Source organism: Falco cherrug, chromosome 7, assembly GCF_023634085.1.
Source record: "Falco cherrug isolate bFalChe1 chromosome 7, bFalChe1.pri, whole genome shotgun sequence".
NCBI classification, from domain to species: Eukaryota; Metazoa; Chordata; class Aves; order Falconiformes; family Falconidae; genus Falco; species Falco cherrug.
Window position 1 is genome coordinate 27,094,105 of NC_073703.1, and position 16,301 is coordinate 27,110,405.

At 46.9% G+C, this 16,301-nt stretch overlaps 1 protein-coding gene across 1 annotated transcript; it reads right to left on the reverse strand.

Moving 5' to 3' along the window:
- Positions 1-16: 16 nt before the first annotated feature.
- Positions 17-16,264, reverse strand: DNAAF2 (dynein axonemal assembly factor 2). The gene is made up of 3 exons (XM_055716698.1): positions 13,675-16,264; positions 3,683-3,829; positions 17-1,490 (listed from the first exon to the last, which is right to left on the reverse strand). Exons 1-3 carry the CDS (start codon positions 15,310-15,312, stop codon positions 918-920), a joined length of 2,358 nt encoding a protein of 785 aa, XP_055572673.1. The 5' UTR covers positions 15,313-16,264; the 3' UTR covers positions 17-917.
- Between the last annotated feature and the right edge of the window lie 37 nt (positions 16,265-16,301).

Genomic DNA, 16,301 nt, shown 5'->3' on the forward strand with positions numbered 1-16,301 from the left:
AAAGAGTAATTCCAGAGCAGTTGTGAAACAAGTCAAATTTAATTTTTGTCAAAGCACATTCGTGTCTTGTACAACTCAAAAGAAAACATAAGTTATTTTGGAAGCAGTGAGAAAGGGAACCGAAAGTTTATTAATAGGCTCTTTTGGTTATCACACTTGAGAGCAATACAGGGAACAGCACACTGCGGCTTGTGGGGAACTTTTCAAAAAGTAAATTCGATCTGGATGAAGTCAATCCATTTTACAAATTGCATATACACATAGCAGCCGTACAACAGAGAGGGTGTTTTTGTTGTGCAATCAAATGTGTTCAATTGACGGACTGGGGTCTGTCTGGGTGCTGCAGATCTAAATAACGTACTAGGATGGAATACATGGCATGAATGTTGACTATTTCTAAGAAACTAATTAGAACTTCTCTGTGTAATTAGAAATTTCATTTGATTGCTAAAAATCACTGCAAGTCTAATCCTGCAGTTACCCCAAATGAAAGGTTTGAAAAAATGATGAATAATGCTTATTTCTAGGTGGACTAAAACCAGCAGTTCCTGAGGAAGCCGTTAGAAGGAGGGTATATAGAAACACTCCCTGTAATGTAGCAAGAGACCAAGAAAGTAATGTAAACAATAAAGATGCATTTTCTTCCACAAGCTCAGATTCACCTTCAACTGTATCCTCCTTGTCAGTAAAACTATTTCGGCCCATACATGTGATGAGAAAACTCAGACCTATTAACTTCAAAAACTAACAAAAAAAAGTATTAGATTTATAGAATTATTGTAAGTATTCTACATTGACATGTAAACAAAACGGTTTCAGTAGGAACCCGTTGTCCTACTCTTAGCCCTGAAGTCAAACCAGCTTGTGGAAGTTGCAGTAAGTATCAAACAACAGAAGGAAATCCTACAATAATTAAACTAGTCCAACTCATACAGCAAAGGGTTCTGAAACACGACTGGGCAGCGCGTTACGTGATCCCTAACAATGTGCACGCTCCCATCCTGTGTGTTCACTTCTCGCAGGAGCGGGGAGACTGGTCTGCTGTTTGAGCTGTGCTGGTTCCCCCGCGCCAGCCCTGTGGGCGCAGCCCCTTCGCCCCCTTCCGCTTTTGCCTGCCCCCCCAGCAGAAGGCCTGCTTGTTTTTCAGAGTCTGCGGCCACCGCCGTTTCTCCTACTACGACAGCACTTTCTAAATCTGGTTCCTTTATCCTAGATTCACTGGGAATTGCTGAACTGGTGTCAGAAAGTTCATGCTGCAAACAATGGTGTGAACTACAACCTACTTTTCCTATTGTTTCAGCTGTTGCAAAAGATGTGGAAGTTTTGTTGGTTTCTGTACCACGTTCTCCTTCGACTGTGTCAGCTGCAGTACAGTTTGTTTCTGCCTTTGTTTGAGGGTACTCGCTGTTTGTCTTTTCAGCGAGATCTCCTCCTGAGCTGTTAAGCATTTCTTCTTTTCCATCACATTCAGAAGGGACTGCTTCCTGCGGCTGTCAAGAAAATAAATTAATTGTTTTTTAATTGGAACAGACTGGACACACAAAACTGCTGTAAAGACAAGCCAAGACACTTGTTTCTCCAAAGTCGACTTCCAGAAAGCCAAGCCAGTACGGTGCTGAGGTTTTCCTGATTTTTGTACCGCACGTGGGAATGAGTGGCAGGGAGGCCGTTTGCCTCCCGAGGGTTTCCTCTGCGATAGGAAATGCTGCTGGGCAGCTGCCAACTGGCCACAGCCTCCAGCGCAATTAACAGCGGGGAAGGCTGGAGAGCCACCACACCCAGGCTGTTTTCAACATCTCGGGCCACAGAATCAGGGAAGGGATCTAAACTTTTCGTGGCAAGAAGTGTGTTTTAACCTCACAATTAGGGAAATTACTGTCCTGCCTTATGTGAAAGGGGTAACTGGTAAGCAAGCTGTCTTTCTCAATCAGACCGAGTAAATTAATCCAGTGATTGCTGCGGTTTGCCTCGGGAGAGTGTGAACCGAGAGACCCGGTGCTGCCTAAATAGCAGTTAGCCAATTTCACCATCAGCTGTTGACAGTTTTAGCAAAAAACAGCTGGTAACTCATACATCCCTCTCAGTGGGCAGGCAGGATCAGGCAGACATCTGTCCAGGAGCAGCTGGATTCATCAATTCAATGCTCTCTCACACACCCAGCCCCCTCTGACCCCAAAGCCACTGCTCACTCCAGCAAGAAACGAAAGAAACACTAGTAAGTCCTCCCCAGCTCTGGATGATTCTCCCACATGAAAGTGTGATGATCTAAGATACCTCAGCTTCCCTTTCTTAGATACCAAACCATCTGCTCTCTAACAATTTGAATTTTAAACTTTAATGTACAATCCACACTAGCTACAAAAGTTAAGCCTGTCAAATAATGCTGTAGCCACTATCTTTAGGGTAAACTCCTCAGTCCTCCAGCTTAGTTCCAGAGGTTGCATGCTTTGTCTGAACTTGCTTTCCAAGAAGCCATCTGCACATTAACTATATCTGCAGTCTCCAGTTCATGGCCAGAGAACTAATCTAATTGTCCCTGCACATTATCATTCCTTTACGAAAAGTTTTAAATGAATTTCTGATACAGTGTCTACCAAGAAATACCAGTTGATTGTGGGGGTTTTGCCTTCACATTTTCCTCTTTACAAAACTAATATTTTGTTTTCTTTTTCTCTCCATCTCCTCTTTTGCAAAGGGAGGTTGTTTTAATCCTGCGGCAGACTTCAGAAACAGACTACCTTGCATCCTTTATATAGTCAGGGTGACTGAGAAAGAAGGGTAGCCTGAATGAGGCCTCATGCATTACAAAGAGTGAAATTGAGACCAGCTTTTACAGTGAATAGTCCCATATTTAATTATCTAAACAGGAAACCACCACATATTCAAACATTTGGACCGCATAAAGATAATGAGACCTGGTTCTTCAGAAACAAAATCCTCACGGTTTTCCCACCTGTGCTACATGGCAGACAGCATGAAGCAGTGGCCGTGACCAAGCACCCTCTGTCCATCTTAAAGAGCCCTTTCCGTTCCACGTCCCCAGCAGCCAGGTTCTCTGCCTCTCCACTCCCCTCCTGGCCTCAGGTCCCTGGGGTAAGTTCACTTCTTTTTCATCCAGAAAGGTGTCTGTGCAGAAGCTGGCATTCTTTAACCATGGGCTCAGTACATGAGCCCAAACTCTTGGGCATTTGAAGGACGTGGATTATTTACCTCTTTATTTCCATTTTAAGAACATTCTGGGTTTTATTCTGATGACATCTTCCATGATTTGTTTGCAGCATGTTGTCATCAGCTCTGACCTGGAAGCACTTGGGGTCCCTTTGAAGGAGGGCTACAAGCCAGTTACTTAGTCATTCTTTTACTGTAATACCAGTGAGAAATTTAGCATGTGCAAGCCATGCTGTATTCCTGCAAGGAGAAAGCTCTGTCTTTAATGACTGTATTGCAGTTCTCCATCTCCCAAATTAAATACGGGAGGTTTCAATCCCTTGATCACATTAAACGGCACAAACGTGAACCTATGCTTCTAAAAACTGACATTTACACTTGCAAATACACCCTACTCCAGGGTCTTCCCTGCTATATCAAGACAAAACAGGAATGTTTCAGTCAGATTTGATATGATCTTGCTGAAGTACACAAATCAGTCAGCAATATGTACCACTGCCAGGGAGATCCTTACCTTCAACCTGATTTGAATTCTGTCCTCAGTAACATCAAGCACTTCAATTAATGGCTGACTTTCCAGCGCTGATTGGGAGCAAAAGGAAGGGCATAAAACAGTGCCTAGAAATTCATCAACGTTTTCTTCACTGACAAACAATCTCTCCTAAAGAAAAGAAAGAGCAGGTTACGTTCTTCCCATACTACAGTGATATCAGAGCAAGAAACTCACTCCAAACAATGCCAGGACCCCAATTCACAACACAAGCTTCACAGCACACTCATATCTCGGTAGAGAAATTCTAAGTCAGACATTTAGAAGTAACAAGGTGAAATTAATTGAAGACCAGTGCATAGCTGGTTTTGATTTAAAGTATGGATTGGCATCATACACAAAGATAAAAGAAACATATGTCTTGTCTCTTTCGATAATGTGACTAATATATAGATTTAGTCTCCCTGTGAGGAATGATTTGGACCAACACTGTTCCACTGCCCTCGCCTGCCTTAACATCAGGAAGACATTATGCTTTTATGGATGTTTCAGTGTCTTACTTCAGGAAAATGCAAACACCTCCTTGGACAGTCACTGCGGGATCTTTGAACCCTCAGCCTTCAAGATCAGACCTTCTAAAGCACAAGCTATGAAACATGCATGGCTAGATCCGTTACACATCTATCTATGGAGGCTTCTCAGGTCTCCGTTTAGGCAAGCATAAACACCAGTTGGAAGAAACAGGGAGGTACACAGAAACAACAGTCTGGGACATGTTTTGAGGCTGTTAATACGCAGTTCACAAACAATGTGAAACATGTTACTACAGGTTTAAAGATTTAAATCAGGTACAGGTAATTAAAGGTCCTAAAATATGTCCTGGAAGGGCTGTTTCATAAGAACTGGAGAGCTTCCCCTGTCCTCATATTCTTCCTAAATCATCTGCTGTAGGCTGCGAGACAGGACAGATGTTGGCACAATAAAAGTGATCTAACCTAGAGGACTATTCTCATATTCTGTCAATTACCTTTCCTGTTTAACAACAAACCATTTAATTGGAAATAGCAGGGAAAAGTTGCAAACCTTTTACTTTGAGTCGTACTTTTAAATTTCTCGGTCCAGTTCTACTCTCTTGTCATCCCAATGAAAATTAAATTCCATTATCACTGACATCTTGTGGACTAGGGCACAAAAAGGCATTTCTGCACATTTTTGGCCCCCTGTGGATGTAGCCTTATGCACAGCCAGATGCCACACGTGTTTAAGGTACAAAATCTAACTGTCATCTTGGGAAAAAAAACATTCTGTATGGGAAAAATAAAACAGCATCCCATTTTTTCACTATTTAAATTAGAAATCACAATATGGAAAGTCGTAAAATACCTATTGCTGGTTTTCAGCGCCAGAGGATTGAATTAGTTTTCTATCCAGAAAGACTACAATCCAGGCAAACATCCAACATTGGATGCTGAAACAATTTGTGGAAAGATTAAACTACAGCAGGGTTGCCCTGACAGAAAACCCTCTAGTAACATACCTACTTCTTGCATATTTTTTAAATAGAAATCCTAAAGTACTTATTCCATCGTCTTGCCTGCCAGAGAGGGACCCTGCCAGTGCTTTAGGCTTATAGAAATATTCTGCAAAGTTCAAGAGGAGGTGTCACAGTAAAGAAACAAGGCAGGGAGTACAGACACAAAAATCTGTGCAGCACCAAAACTCCCACAAGGTCATGAACTAGATCGCTGGCAAGGCCTTGGGCAGCCCAGGAGATACATTTCCATCTCCACCAAGGATCGGTTTGCCCATGCATCACAGACAGAACAGCTTGGCTTCCCTTCTGTGGGGTTTTCGGCACAGTGCCGAGCGCAACGGCAGTGCAGCCTGTCCTGGTATCGTGCCTTGGCTTTAAAGGGAGGAGCAGCAAAGCACCCTCTGCTCCAGCGCGACTCTCCACACCCAGCTCAGAAACCGAAGTCACCTGCCCATAATTCACCTTTAGATGACACCTCAACTCCTTTGCACTCCATGTTTTCATTTTAAGAGCAAGAACTCTTTCCTAATAGCTGGACACTCACAGTTTGAGTTCAGTTTTATTTATTTATTTATTTATTTATTTATTGAGAGAGAGAGAGAGAGCAAGAGAGAGCAGTTTGTTACTGTTTTTCTTCCAAAATCTCTGCTACAAAATCTCCACATCCCAACACCCCTTTAGGAAAAGAATCACCATGGGGTTTGGGTCTCAGCAATCTTGCTTCAATTCTCTGCTTTCTCCCAAACTGCTATGACTGTGAGCAAATCTCTTTGCCTCCATTTTTCCTATCTAAAATGGGGAAAACAATCTTTTTCCCCCCCTCTGAGCCTGCATTTGTCTTGTCTAGTGAGACCATAAGCCTTTTGTGAAAAGACTGTCTTACTGTGCGTTTGTGCTCTTAACAAAGTTGGTGCCTGACCTCACTCATGTCTGTAAGCAGCGTAACAATAAGAAGAAATCCCAGGTACAAAAATCAGGAGATGCTTGAAAAGCCAACAGGTAATGAAAAGCTTTGTTATGTCAAAATATAGCAAATCACATCCTTAGATCGCTTTATCTGAAGCAACTTTAACTACAGGGTCGCTTGCAGACTCTGCAGATGTGTTGCCTCTGAAGTCAGTGCTGTGGAAAAAGAGCTGCAGCAGCAAAGGGAGTGTTCTGCCACAGGGCTCAGCACCTAGCACCCCATGAAATGCGGGAATGGTTTCACAGAAGCATTTCTGAAATAGCAGGAGACCATTTACACCCACCAAAGTAGAGATGCAATGAAGAAGACCGGGAGGACCCTTACAAGTAAACACAAGGTAGAAAGATCCGTACAGAGAGTGCCCGTGCTGCCCGTGAACCATGGCTACAGAAGTGACGGTTGTTCATCCTCATCCCAAATACAACTTCACCCTTTGGCAACAAACCCAATAAATCTTTCTGAAGGTTTTCTCCCTGATTAAAAGCAAAATGATTTGTTTTCTTCACAGAAAATGCTGTTAAAAAAGAAAAACTGAATGGAATGTCTATTAATCAGTACACAAGGATAAAAAGTAACTGCTTGTGACAATGTTCCTATCATTTTGACTAATTACTATAAACCAATTTTACCAGGTTTCATACCAGCTCAACACCGTATTCCCAGAGCACTACACTTACATTTCAAATAAGTATTTAAAATTTTATCACAGCACTACCCAGTGGTCTGCCATAAATCATGGTACTTCATGCTGTACGCGCAAGCAATGCTGTTTGTTATCAATATAATGATTATCATTAGCCTGTTCAGACAGCCAGTGACTGTAATTCAGACTTTGCATTCACTGTGAGTATACACTGAGGCACTTATATTACTGCAGATGTTATCAAAGCACAGACCTTGAAAAAAATGATTCAGGAATTTATTTTAAAGCCTGTTTGCTCTGGCTTGGAAGAGCAGCAAAGGACAACCACCTGCAGATGATTTCAATGACCCTGTAAAATAATTCTTCAGTTTAAACTGTTTATTTTCTGATATTTATGACACTCTCTTAGCAACTTAGAATTACATTTGTTTTTCCCTGCACATACTGTCATCTGCTGTTTGGTACACATTCGTTTTTCCCTGTGACTAAACTGAGACCAAATTAACATAAACGTTAGCAGGAATGACTCTGGTTTCTAGAACACTTCATCATTTGAAATTGTCCTCATATTGCACAGCACTGAGAGTGCATAGCAGCAGCGGCTGCAACACCGGCAGACACAGCACAAAGCCAGTCCCCCCACTGTTGCCCTTAGGCACTCGCATAGTTTGTTCTGCATTATTTTATTCAAACCCGCAGCCAGTTACCATCCAGAGTTACCTCCCATGCAGGCTGCAACAGTTTTAAAAGCGGGACAGATTTCAGGCTTAAATTATTCATGTCTTCTGTAATGAGAGGCTCATGCCAATATGAAAAGGGACTTGGATCTATGGACCTCCTGGCCTCTCGGTTTGGAGGGTCCCACTGCAAACCAGCTCGACACAAGAATTTGAAGCTCAAAGTTATGGCAAATGAAAGTACCTGTACTGGGGGTGGGTGAAATATGGTATACGTTATATGGTATTCGTGACTGCAAAGATTAAACAGCTCAAAAGAAGCTTTCATGAGCTTAATCAGTAGGTTAATAATGTTTCCTGACATAACTGTTTTATTTGAGTACGTTATTCCCATAATGCATCTACCAATTAAAGGCTATTCAGAAATCAGTTTGGTTTATAGCAGAAGCAAACTAATTACGTTTCTTAATGTAGTTTGGGAAAGAGATTCCTTTGGAAAAAAAAGTATAATCAAACAATAAGTTTGTTCTGTTCTCCTTTTCTGTCCTGCTCTGACCTCCCAAAAACTTGCCAAGAGTCCTGAAACGCTGAGCACAGAATTAACTGAACCAAAAATAAATTGTTGTAGGATTAAGCACAACAGTCCTAGTTTCTAGCATCATCTTCTAAGAAGTGACCCCTATCATAATTAACTCTTTGTAGTAACTTGGAATTGAAAATTATAACCCTGATTTTCAAAGAAAGCATGTAACACAACTCAAAATAGCTTGGGAACAAGGGTGAAACCTAGATGCAGCAGTTCAGCCAGCTGGCCTGCCCCAGCCAGCTGAGATCCAGCACCTCTGTTGGGACTTGTGGGAATATTGCAGCACCCATTCAGCTCTCCAGTACAAATTTCTCCCTGAAAGGTGGCCTAGGCTTGAAACATCGATGTATCTTATACCTGCCAACACGGCCCTCTAGGTTTCATGCTTGGTTGACTCTCAAACCAAGCAATACATTTATCCACAGGAGCCCTAATTCTGAGATGACCGTGTACAAGAACAGCCCCAGCATGGCCACGGGATCACGTCTAGCCCACGGCCTTTTCCACATGCTCCCAGTTCTGGGAGCAACACAGCTCTGCTGCCTGCAGCCGCATGTTGATGACTTCTTTTCCAGGGAATACGTGGCCTCTTGGCAGCCCCATGCCAGGCTCATGTCCAGCACAGCTGGAGAGCAGGGGATCTGCCTGGGCACAACAGATCTGACAGCACATACAAGACAAATACCATACTTGATGAGATAACAGAAGATTAGTTTCTAAGACTGACAGTCCCTCTGTTGTAAAGGCAACCAAAAGTAATATTATTCCCATGGGGTTTTTTGTGTAAACAGGTCATAGCGGCTATTTGTCTTGGAGGAGCTGCACCACAGCATACCTGTTGCCAAAGCAGAAGACAGAAGCCCAGGGATTAGAAAACAACCCATGACAGTAGGTAGGTGTGAGCAGAGGTCATGGGGCTTCCATGTTATTTACCAACTGCTTCTCAAAGGAAAAAACAGCAAAGGCTTCAAAAAGATCTCCTTCACAAGGCGCTGGTGGCTGTACCAGCAGAAAAATCACATCTCTTTATTCCATGCTCAGTAACATACCCATCTAAGACATTCTCCACGAAAGCATCAACATTCACACAGAAGTTAAAGAAAGCTCTCATATCACTATGGAATTCCCTTTCAGACATGTACGTTAAGTAAGCCTCATAAACAGCATAACTCATGCTTAGTTCAAACCATGAACTAATCAGGAATGTTCAGTATATTTTTCATACTGTAAATATTAAAAAGCCACAATCTCAATGCATAGTAAAGCAGAGAAAACTTTTCTCCCTGCTGTTCTCTGGAGCCCAGGGAGGGGGTTTACGTGAGTTAAATCTTAATATTCTCCATAACAGAACATGGGCTTTTATTACAAAAGGGAAGCACTGACCAGGAGAGTGAGCACACATCCTCTGAACAAACTCATTTCAGTCCATCAAGCAGGTCAGGAAGGGTGTTGATCAGCATGAAAGGGAATTATACTTTAACCCAACTTTTTCTAATCACATGAAAATGAGCACACATGACCCAAAAACTGCAGGCAGAATTAATTATCTGTTTCACATGCTAGTATAACTGAGCCTCCAAGTTGCAGTAATTCAGATACACCCACCAGAACACCAGGCTTTGTTTCTAAGTATTGAGCATTTAACCCCAGGAGACCAAACATTAAAAGACAGTGCTTTACAAAGGCATGATTTCTGTAATTGCCCAACTCCAGCTCTGCTGTACACCAGGACGTTCTGGGACAAGCTGTTCTCAGAAACCTTGCCTGGCAGGCTTACAAATTTTATTAATGGTTATTTAACTATCAACCATTCTTTTTTCATCATTTACTCCTCAAGCTCTGTTGTCTTAAAAAGAAGGCGAACTCTCTGAGGCAGGAGTTTCCTAGGCCTGAGCTCTCAGGATCTGAACAAATGGGAGCAAGAGATGTAGAAGGTATTGCAGTTCATCCACTAATAAAGAGTAACGGAGGGAGCACCGTCCACAGCTGGTCCTTCGAGGAAAAAAGCAGATGGTGACTCTGGCAACAGGGCAGCTGGGCAACTCCTCAGGTCATGAGTCTCTATTCCCCTGGAAAAATAGGGCCTGGAGGAAGCCCTGCAGAAAGACCAACGCTGTGTGGTCTCTGGCACAGTGATGGAGCACAAAGCCGCTGACAAAAGATAATTTTTGAACTCCTGAAACACATAACCCCAGTCCATGAAGTCCAAACTTACGGAATCTTTCTTTTTACAGGATGTAACAAGCATGTGGACATTATGGTTTAGCCAAGGAGCGAAACTACTCAGAGAGAGAGAGAAGCAATGGCTGCAACCGCTGATAAGAAGTTAGAGCTCAGTCAGCAGAGAGCCGACTATCTATTGTACGGGAAAGCAGTAAAACCAAAGCAACATCAACAGCTATCAAAGGAGGGAACACTTGCAATGACACAGTTAAAGTCCAGGGAGAACTGTTGCACTGCAAAGACTTGCTGAAAATAAGCACTTGCTGGGGTGGGAATTCAGACTGCTCAGCATCTATGGAAACGGAGCTCTAAATATATCGCCTTTCAGCACAGGGATTCAAACATATCTGACTACAAAAGCAAAACCAGTCCTTGAAATTCTGTTTCAAGAATGGCATCCTAAGGACAAGCTCAACTCATTCTTCTACCAGTATCTGGATCAAACCAATTCCCAACAAGAAAAGAGGCCGGTGCACTAACAGGAACATCACAGGCATACAAGGCAGGGCTGTGCAATTACCGGCACTGTTACTGCACGTGTTGATCTGGGCAGAGGTGCACAGGCAATCAAAATCAAGCGATTATGCACTGAGCTACATCATAGTCCAGGGACGAGGCTGCTGACGAGATGCATTCTGCTTATGTGGTGAACAATTACCGTCACATTTTCCTGGCTGTTTGGCAGCTTAACGGGAGATAATTGCACAGGCAGCCTAACAGGGTACTCTTAACAGCCACTGGGACACAAGCTCTCGCTGAGTTGGGCAGATTTCTGAAGTAACTAACCCAGCAAGGAATCTGTTCCATGAAAAAACACAGAAACCCTTAGTCTCCAGAAAGAAGCAACTTCCCAGAAGACAGTGGAGTAGGAATTTCATAGCTGTAAAGAACACTGGCCTCCTCTTTCGCTGTGCATTATCCTCTGGCAACACTACTGTGGGAGAAGAGAGTACAAACAAGCAGACACCAGCGTGACTGGGAGATGCAGGACAAAACTCCTACTCACCTAGGCCACCAAAAGCTCCCTGAAGTGATTAAACAGGGTGCTGATACCGCGTGCGTTCCTAAAACACTCTGCTATGACTGATGCAACTCACTGCAGATCTCAATGCAAGAACCATAACTCTAATTTATGGAAAGAGATTCAAAGTAGAAAACCACCAGAGATGACAGCAGACAAATTGAAGAAATCAACGTAAGTAGAAGAGAAGCTACCACAAGCAAATAGTTAATGGACAGAAGACAGCATGTAATAGTAGCTCTAATTAAATATTAATTTTTCTCACTTCACTCTGAGTGAATGCAGCTATTGGCACTGGCACAGGCACTTTTGGGAAACAGCACAGCTAAAAAAGGCAAACAGAACAAATTACTTCAGATTATTTCAGCTGCTTCAATCTGCAGGCCCGGTATCCAAAAGGACTGCATGCCAGAAAAAATCAATCTTTTTTAGTCTGCTACATGAATGAATGGCTGGGAAGCCTGTGACTAATGCCCAGTCTCCACCTCCTGCTACTCCACCCAAAATATTTTGCAATATATAATAAATTCAGCATAAATGTTTCTTTAACTCACAAAATGGTAATACTGACCAAAATCTCGTTACTGGATGGCCTTTTAACAACTTTCAATCAAAAGATGTTCCCCCACTCATAATAATGAATGCAATACCAAACACTTTCAGTCATTAGACTGAGATCAAAGCATGCAGAAACATCTGTCAATCACAGTACTAAAGAGATAATGCAGCAGAACTTCCTGTTCCCAGACAATTCTCAGCTACATCCCCACACGGAGTCACAGAAAGCTTCCCTTAAAAACTGCTTTTAGGCCTGCATGCCGTAAAATAACAAGGAAGCACACAGATGGACACACCACACACAGCACATGATGAAAGATATTCAGACTATCTGGAAAAGCGGCTAAAATGCCTGTAGTTTCTACCCCACGACTTTAGTATCTATACAGAAAAGGGGTGATAGTTTGCTCAACAGCTTATTTGACATCGCATCAGCACCTAGTACTTGATCACACCAGTTAACAGTAATGCCAAATGTTTCACGGCCCCATGTGCACAGACTTGCAGGCTCCCACTCCAGTAAAAGCAAAGGAAATGCACTGCCAACAGTTCAGCATAAGTGGTTCTCAATAAACTCATCATCTTTGATACTTACCCAAAATGATCAGCTCCTCCTTCAAAGAAGTTGCTGTTAAAGAAAAGGTATGCAGCCTGCTAAATGGGAAATAAAATGTGAAGATTCAGCTGCACATATACTAATTGGATCTCTTTCAGAAGCACTCAGTATTTTCTATTTGTAGGGATGGAGCAATTAAGATACTCCAAGCCACCATCCTGGTGGATATACTTTAAGCCTGCCAGTTTTCTGGACTTGCACTCCCATGGTACACAATCCAAACCGCAAAGGATTTTATTGCTCTAAAATAGAAGACAAACTCCAAATCACAAGGCTGAAAGGTTACACAAGAATTGTTCAGTCTTAATCCCTGCTCATGATAAGTTGTTTGAAACTCTGAGCTTACAGAATAACATTAGTTCTCCACAAAACTTGTGTGGATGCTCCTTGACAGCAAGTGGCGCAAAGTGAGCATCCCTTTGCAGGGACGCTGCCACTTCTCCGCAGGCACTGTCAGCCAGATGCAGCAAGCGTGCCAACTGCCTCCTGCCACAGGGAACATTGCTACCTAACAACCCATAAAATAATAAAACATCTAAACTAGGCTCATATTCAGACTGGTAAGAAGATGAAGAACTAGCCCAGCAAAACAGCAATTGACAGCAGTTCACAGCTGCTGTTTGCTGTACTGCTCTTGAACTAATGAGTGTTCCTGCGGCTGTAGATGGGAACTCTGGCCTTTAACAGCCACACAGCTACACTCCCCTCACATGGCTGCATTTCGTGATGCTGTACACATGTGTGTTTACAGCTGGTGTATTATAAACATCTCCTTTCTTCGCGTGAATAGTCTGCATGAGCAATTTACCCAGCTTTAAAAGCCAACGCTAAGGACATTGGGCAGGCTTTGTTTTCACTCATCATCAAAATTTCCCTTAGAAAAAAAAAAATCAGCACAGGAGGCAGAAGTCACTTCAGTTCCAAGGACAAAGATGTCAGCTTTGTGATGTGACCTTTGTACTGCTGGTACAAGACCAGCACTAATTAGGTCATTCCACTTACATCCGGTAACAGCTCTGTCAGAAAGGCAGTTTCCGTCACTACCAGCTTCTTCTGAACTCAAACCATTCACCTAACACCTCCCTGAGACACAGTTCACAGACAAATCCAAAGAGAAGTCGCACACCGCAGCAAAGCGGTCGTGCTCTGGGGATCGTGATGCATCAAACCCTGCCATTCTGAAGCCATTACCTGCAGAGCGGAGGTGTCAAGGCCGAAGCAGAACTTCTCCCAGGGCCCGGTGCTGCCGGGGGCCTTGGCGAGCCCAATGGCAGCATTGTGGGCAGACACGCTAACGCTGGTCTCGGGGGATGCCAGCCTGTTTGAGGGAGGAAACTGTAAGAAGAGGGCATAGGCACCACTGTCACTTGAGAAGCAGAGGCTGTAGTGGTTCGGGCCCACGTCCCCGCTGAGGCTCTGGGGCTGGATGCCAGGCACATGCAGGAGCAGCGTGAGGGAGGCCTCATCCTGCCTGCACTGGAAGGGAGGGCACACGGCGGCCTCGAGGCTGCCGGCGCCCCGGGGAAGAGCCATCTCGCTGGGGCTGCCCTCTGCGGCCTGCGGGGCCGGGCCCTCGGGAGGGCACGGAGGGGCGGCCCCGCCGAGGCCGGCACCCGCGGCGGGGAAGGCGGCGCCGGAGCAGGGCGGCGTTGGGTCGGGGCCCGCGGGTGGCTCGGCGGGCTGCCCGTCGCCGGGGCCCGCGGGAGAGGCCGCCGCGCCGCCCGCCTTTGCCGCCGACGGCTGGCCCAGCGCCTCCGCCCCGGGCTCGGCCTCCTCCAGCCGCTCGGCGGCCGGGCCTGGCGGCTCCTGCGGGGCGGGTGGCGGCAGCACGGGCAGCGTGACCAGCAGCTGCCGCTGGGCCCTGTTGAAGGTGGCCCGCCCGCCGCTCTCGTCCACGTCGTAGGGGAGGCGGAGGCGCAGGCGGTAGGCGGGACGCTGCGAGTCGAGCCGCAGCTCCCGGCCGCGGATCTCCAGCGTGGCCTGGGCGGCCGAGCGCAGCAGCGGCAGCTCCACCGTCACCACCAGCTCCCGCGGCACGGGGCTGGGCGCCGAGTCCCGGCAGCAGCGGTAGTCCTGCAGGTCCACGTAGGAGCGGTGGCGGATGCTCCAGCGCGGCGCGGTGGGGCCGGGGGGCTGGGCCGCCGGCGGGGCGGTGGCGGGCGGCGGCGGGGCGGCGGGCGGCGGGAGGGGGAAGGGCGGCAGCGGGGAGTCGGCGGCGGCGGGCGGCGGGGCGGCGCCGGGCAGCGGGGTGCGGATGACGGGCGCTTGCGGGACGCCCTTGTACTTGGTGCCGCGGAGGACGGCGGCGTTGGCGCGGTCGAGCTGCACGGCGCAGTGGCGCTCCACGGCCTCCAGCGCCGTGTCGCTGAGCAGGCGGCGGAACCGGGCGCTGCGGGCGGCCAGGCGGAGGGCCGCCGGGTGGAAAACCACGTCGTAGACCAGGCGGCGGCGGCCGCCGTGGTCCAGCTCCTCACGGCCCGGGGCCAGGCTGTAGGGAAGGGCCCAGCGATGGCCGCCGGGCTCGGCGCGGGCCTGCGGCGCCCCGACGTGCGGGTTGCTGCAGACGTTGAGGTAGCAGCGGCGGGAGCCGGCCTGGCTGGTGCGCAGCACGTAGCCTGCCTCGGGGTGGACGAAGCGCACCTCCATGCCGCGCTCCCGCTCCAGGGCCGCCACCTCCTCCTCGTACAGCCGGCGCTGCTCCGGGTCGGCTAGCTCCGCCGCGTACTCGGCGAACAGCGCCTGGAACTGCTTGTCGCGGAAAGCCCGCTGGAGCCGCTCCGTCTCCTCGGCGCTGAGCTCCAGCTCCTCCAACCGCCCCCTGCCCGCCATGGCTCCGGCCCGGCCGCTCTCGTTGCTGTGGAGACACCAAACAAGATGGCGCCTCCGGCCCGGGCGGGCTCGTTGCTATGGTGATAGTAAACAAGATGGCGGCGCCCGCCTGCCAGTTGCTATGGAGACACCAAACATGGCGGGCTCTCCCCCAGAGGTCTTCAGCAGAGTGGGTTCCTCTCCACTCCTGAACCCGCCGTCGCTGAGCCTTTCCCCTCCTTTCACCTCAGTGGCGGCTCTTAGCCCTCACCGCTGACTTCCACAGGGGTGGCTCTCCAGCTTCGCCTCCTCATCCCTCTGCAAGTCCTGGCCGATGGTCAGCCAGTGCATTCAGAAGTGCTGGTGCACTCCCTCCTGCGTTTGGGTTTACACCCTCAGCAGTTCAGCTCCCACCTCTTGTACCCGGTTTCCATCCCCACCCCGATGTACTTGTCCTGCTCCTGCCCCCAAGCCATGCTCATGGTGATGCCAGCACAGCACCAAGGGTCCCCTGTCTGTTCCACACCTGATGCAGGTGCTTTGGGGTAGCACCAGTCTGCTCAACTGGTCCCAATGCCCATGAGTGGCTGCAGCAGGTTTTTGCTCAGTTTCATTGAAAAGGGGCTGGGTTCATGTGCCAACAGGCTGCTCTGTGCTGTAAGCCAAACCAGCTGCTCCTGCAGAAGTCTGTGCTGCCAGGCCCTGACTCTTTCCCACCTTTCTGACTGCTCCCTCAGTAAGATTTCCACCTCCCAGCCTTCTCAGAGTTTCAAAGGACCATGTCCTTGTTCCTCCTACCTCGCCTCGCCCAGTCTGCATAACGCTGTCTGCAAACAGATTGTATACTGCCATCAGTAGGTAACACCTCACAAATCTCCTCCAGACCTTTCCTGTCCAAAGAAAAAACCTCACCCACATTTCCAGTATCTTCTGTAGATAACTACCTGTCAGTTCAATTCAGCATGGTGAAAGACCAAGTTCTCCTTATCTTTAACTTCTTTTTTTGAAAG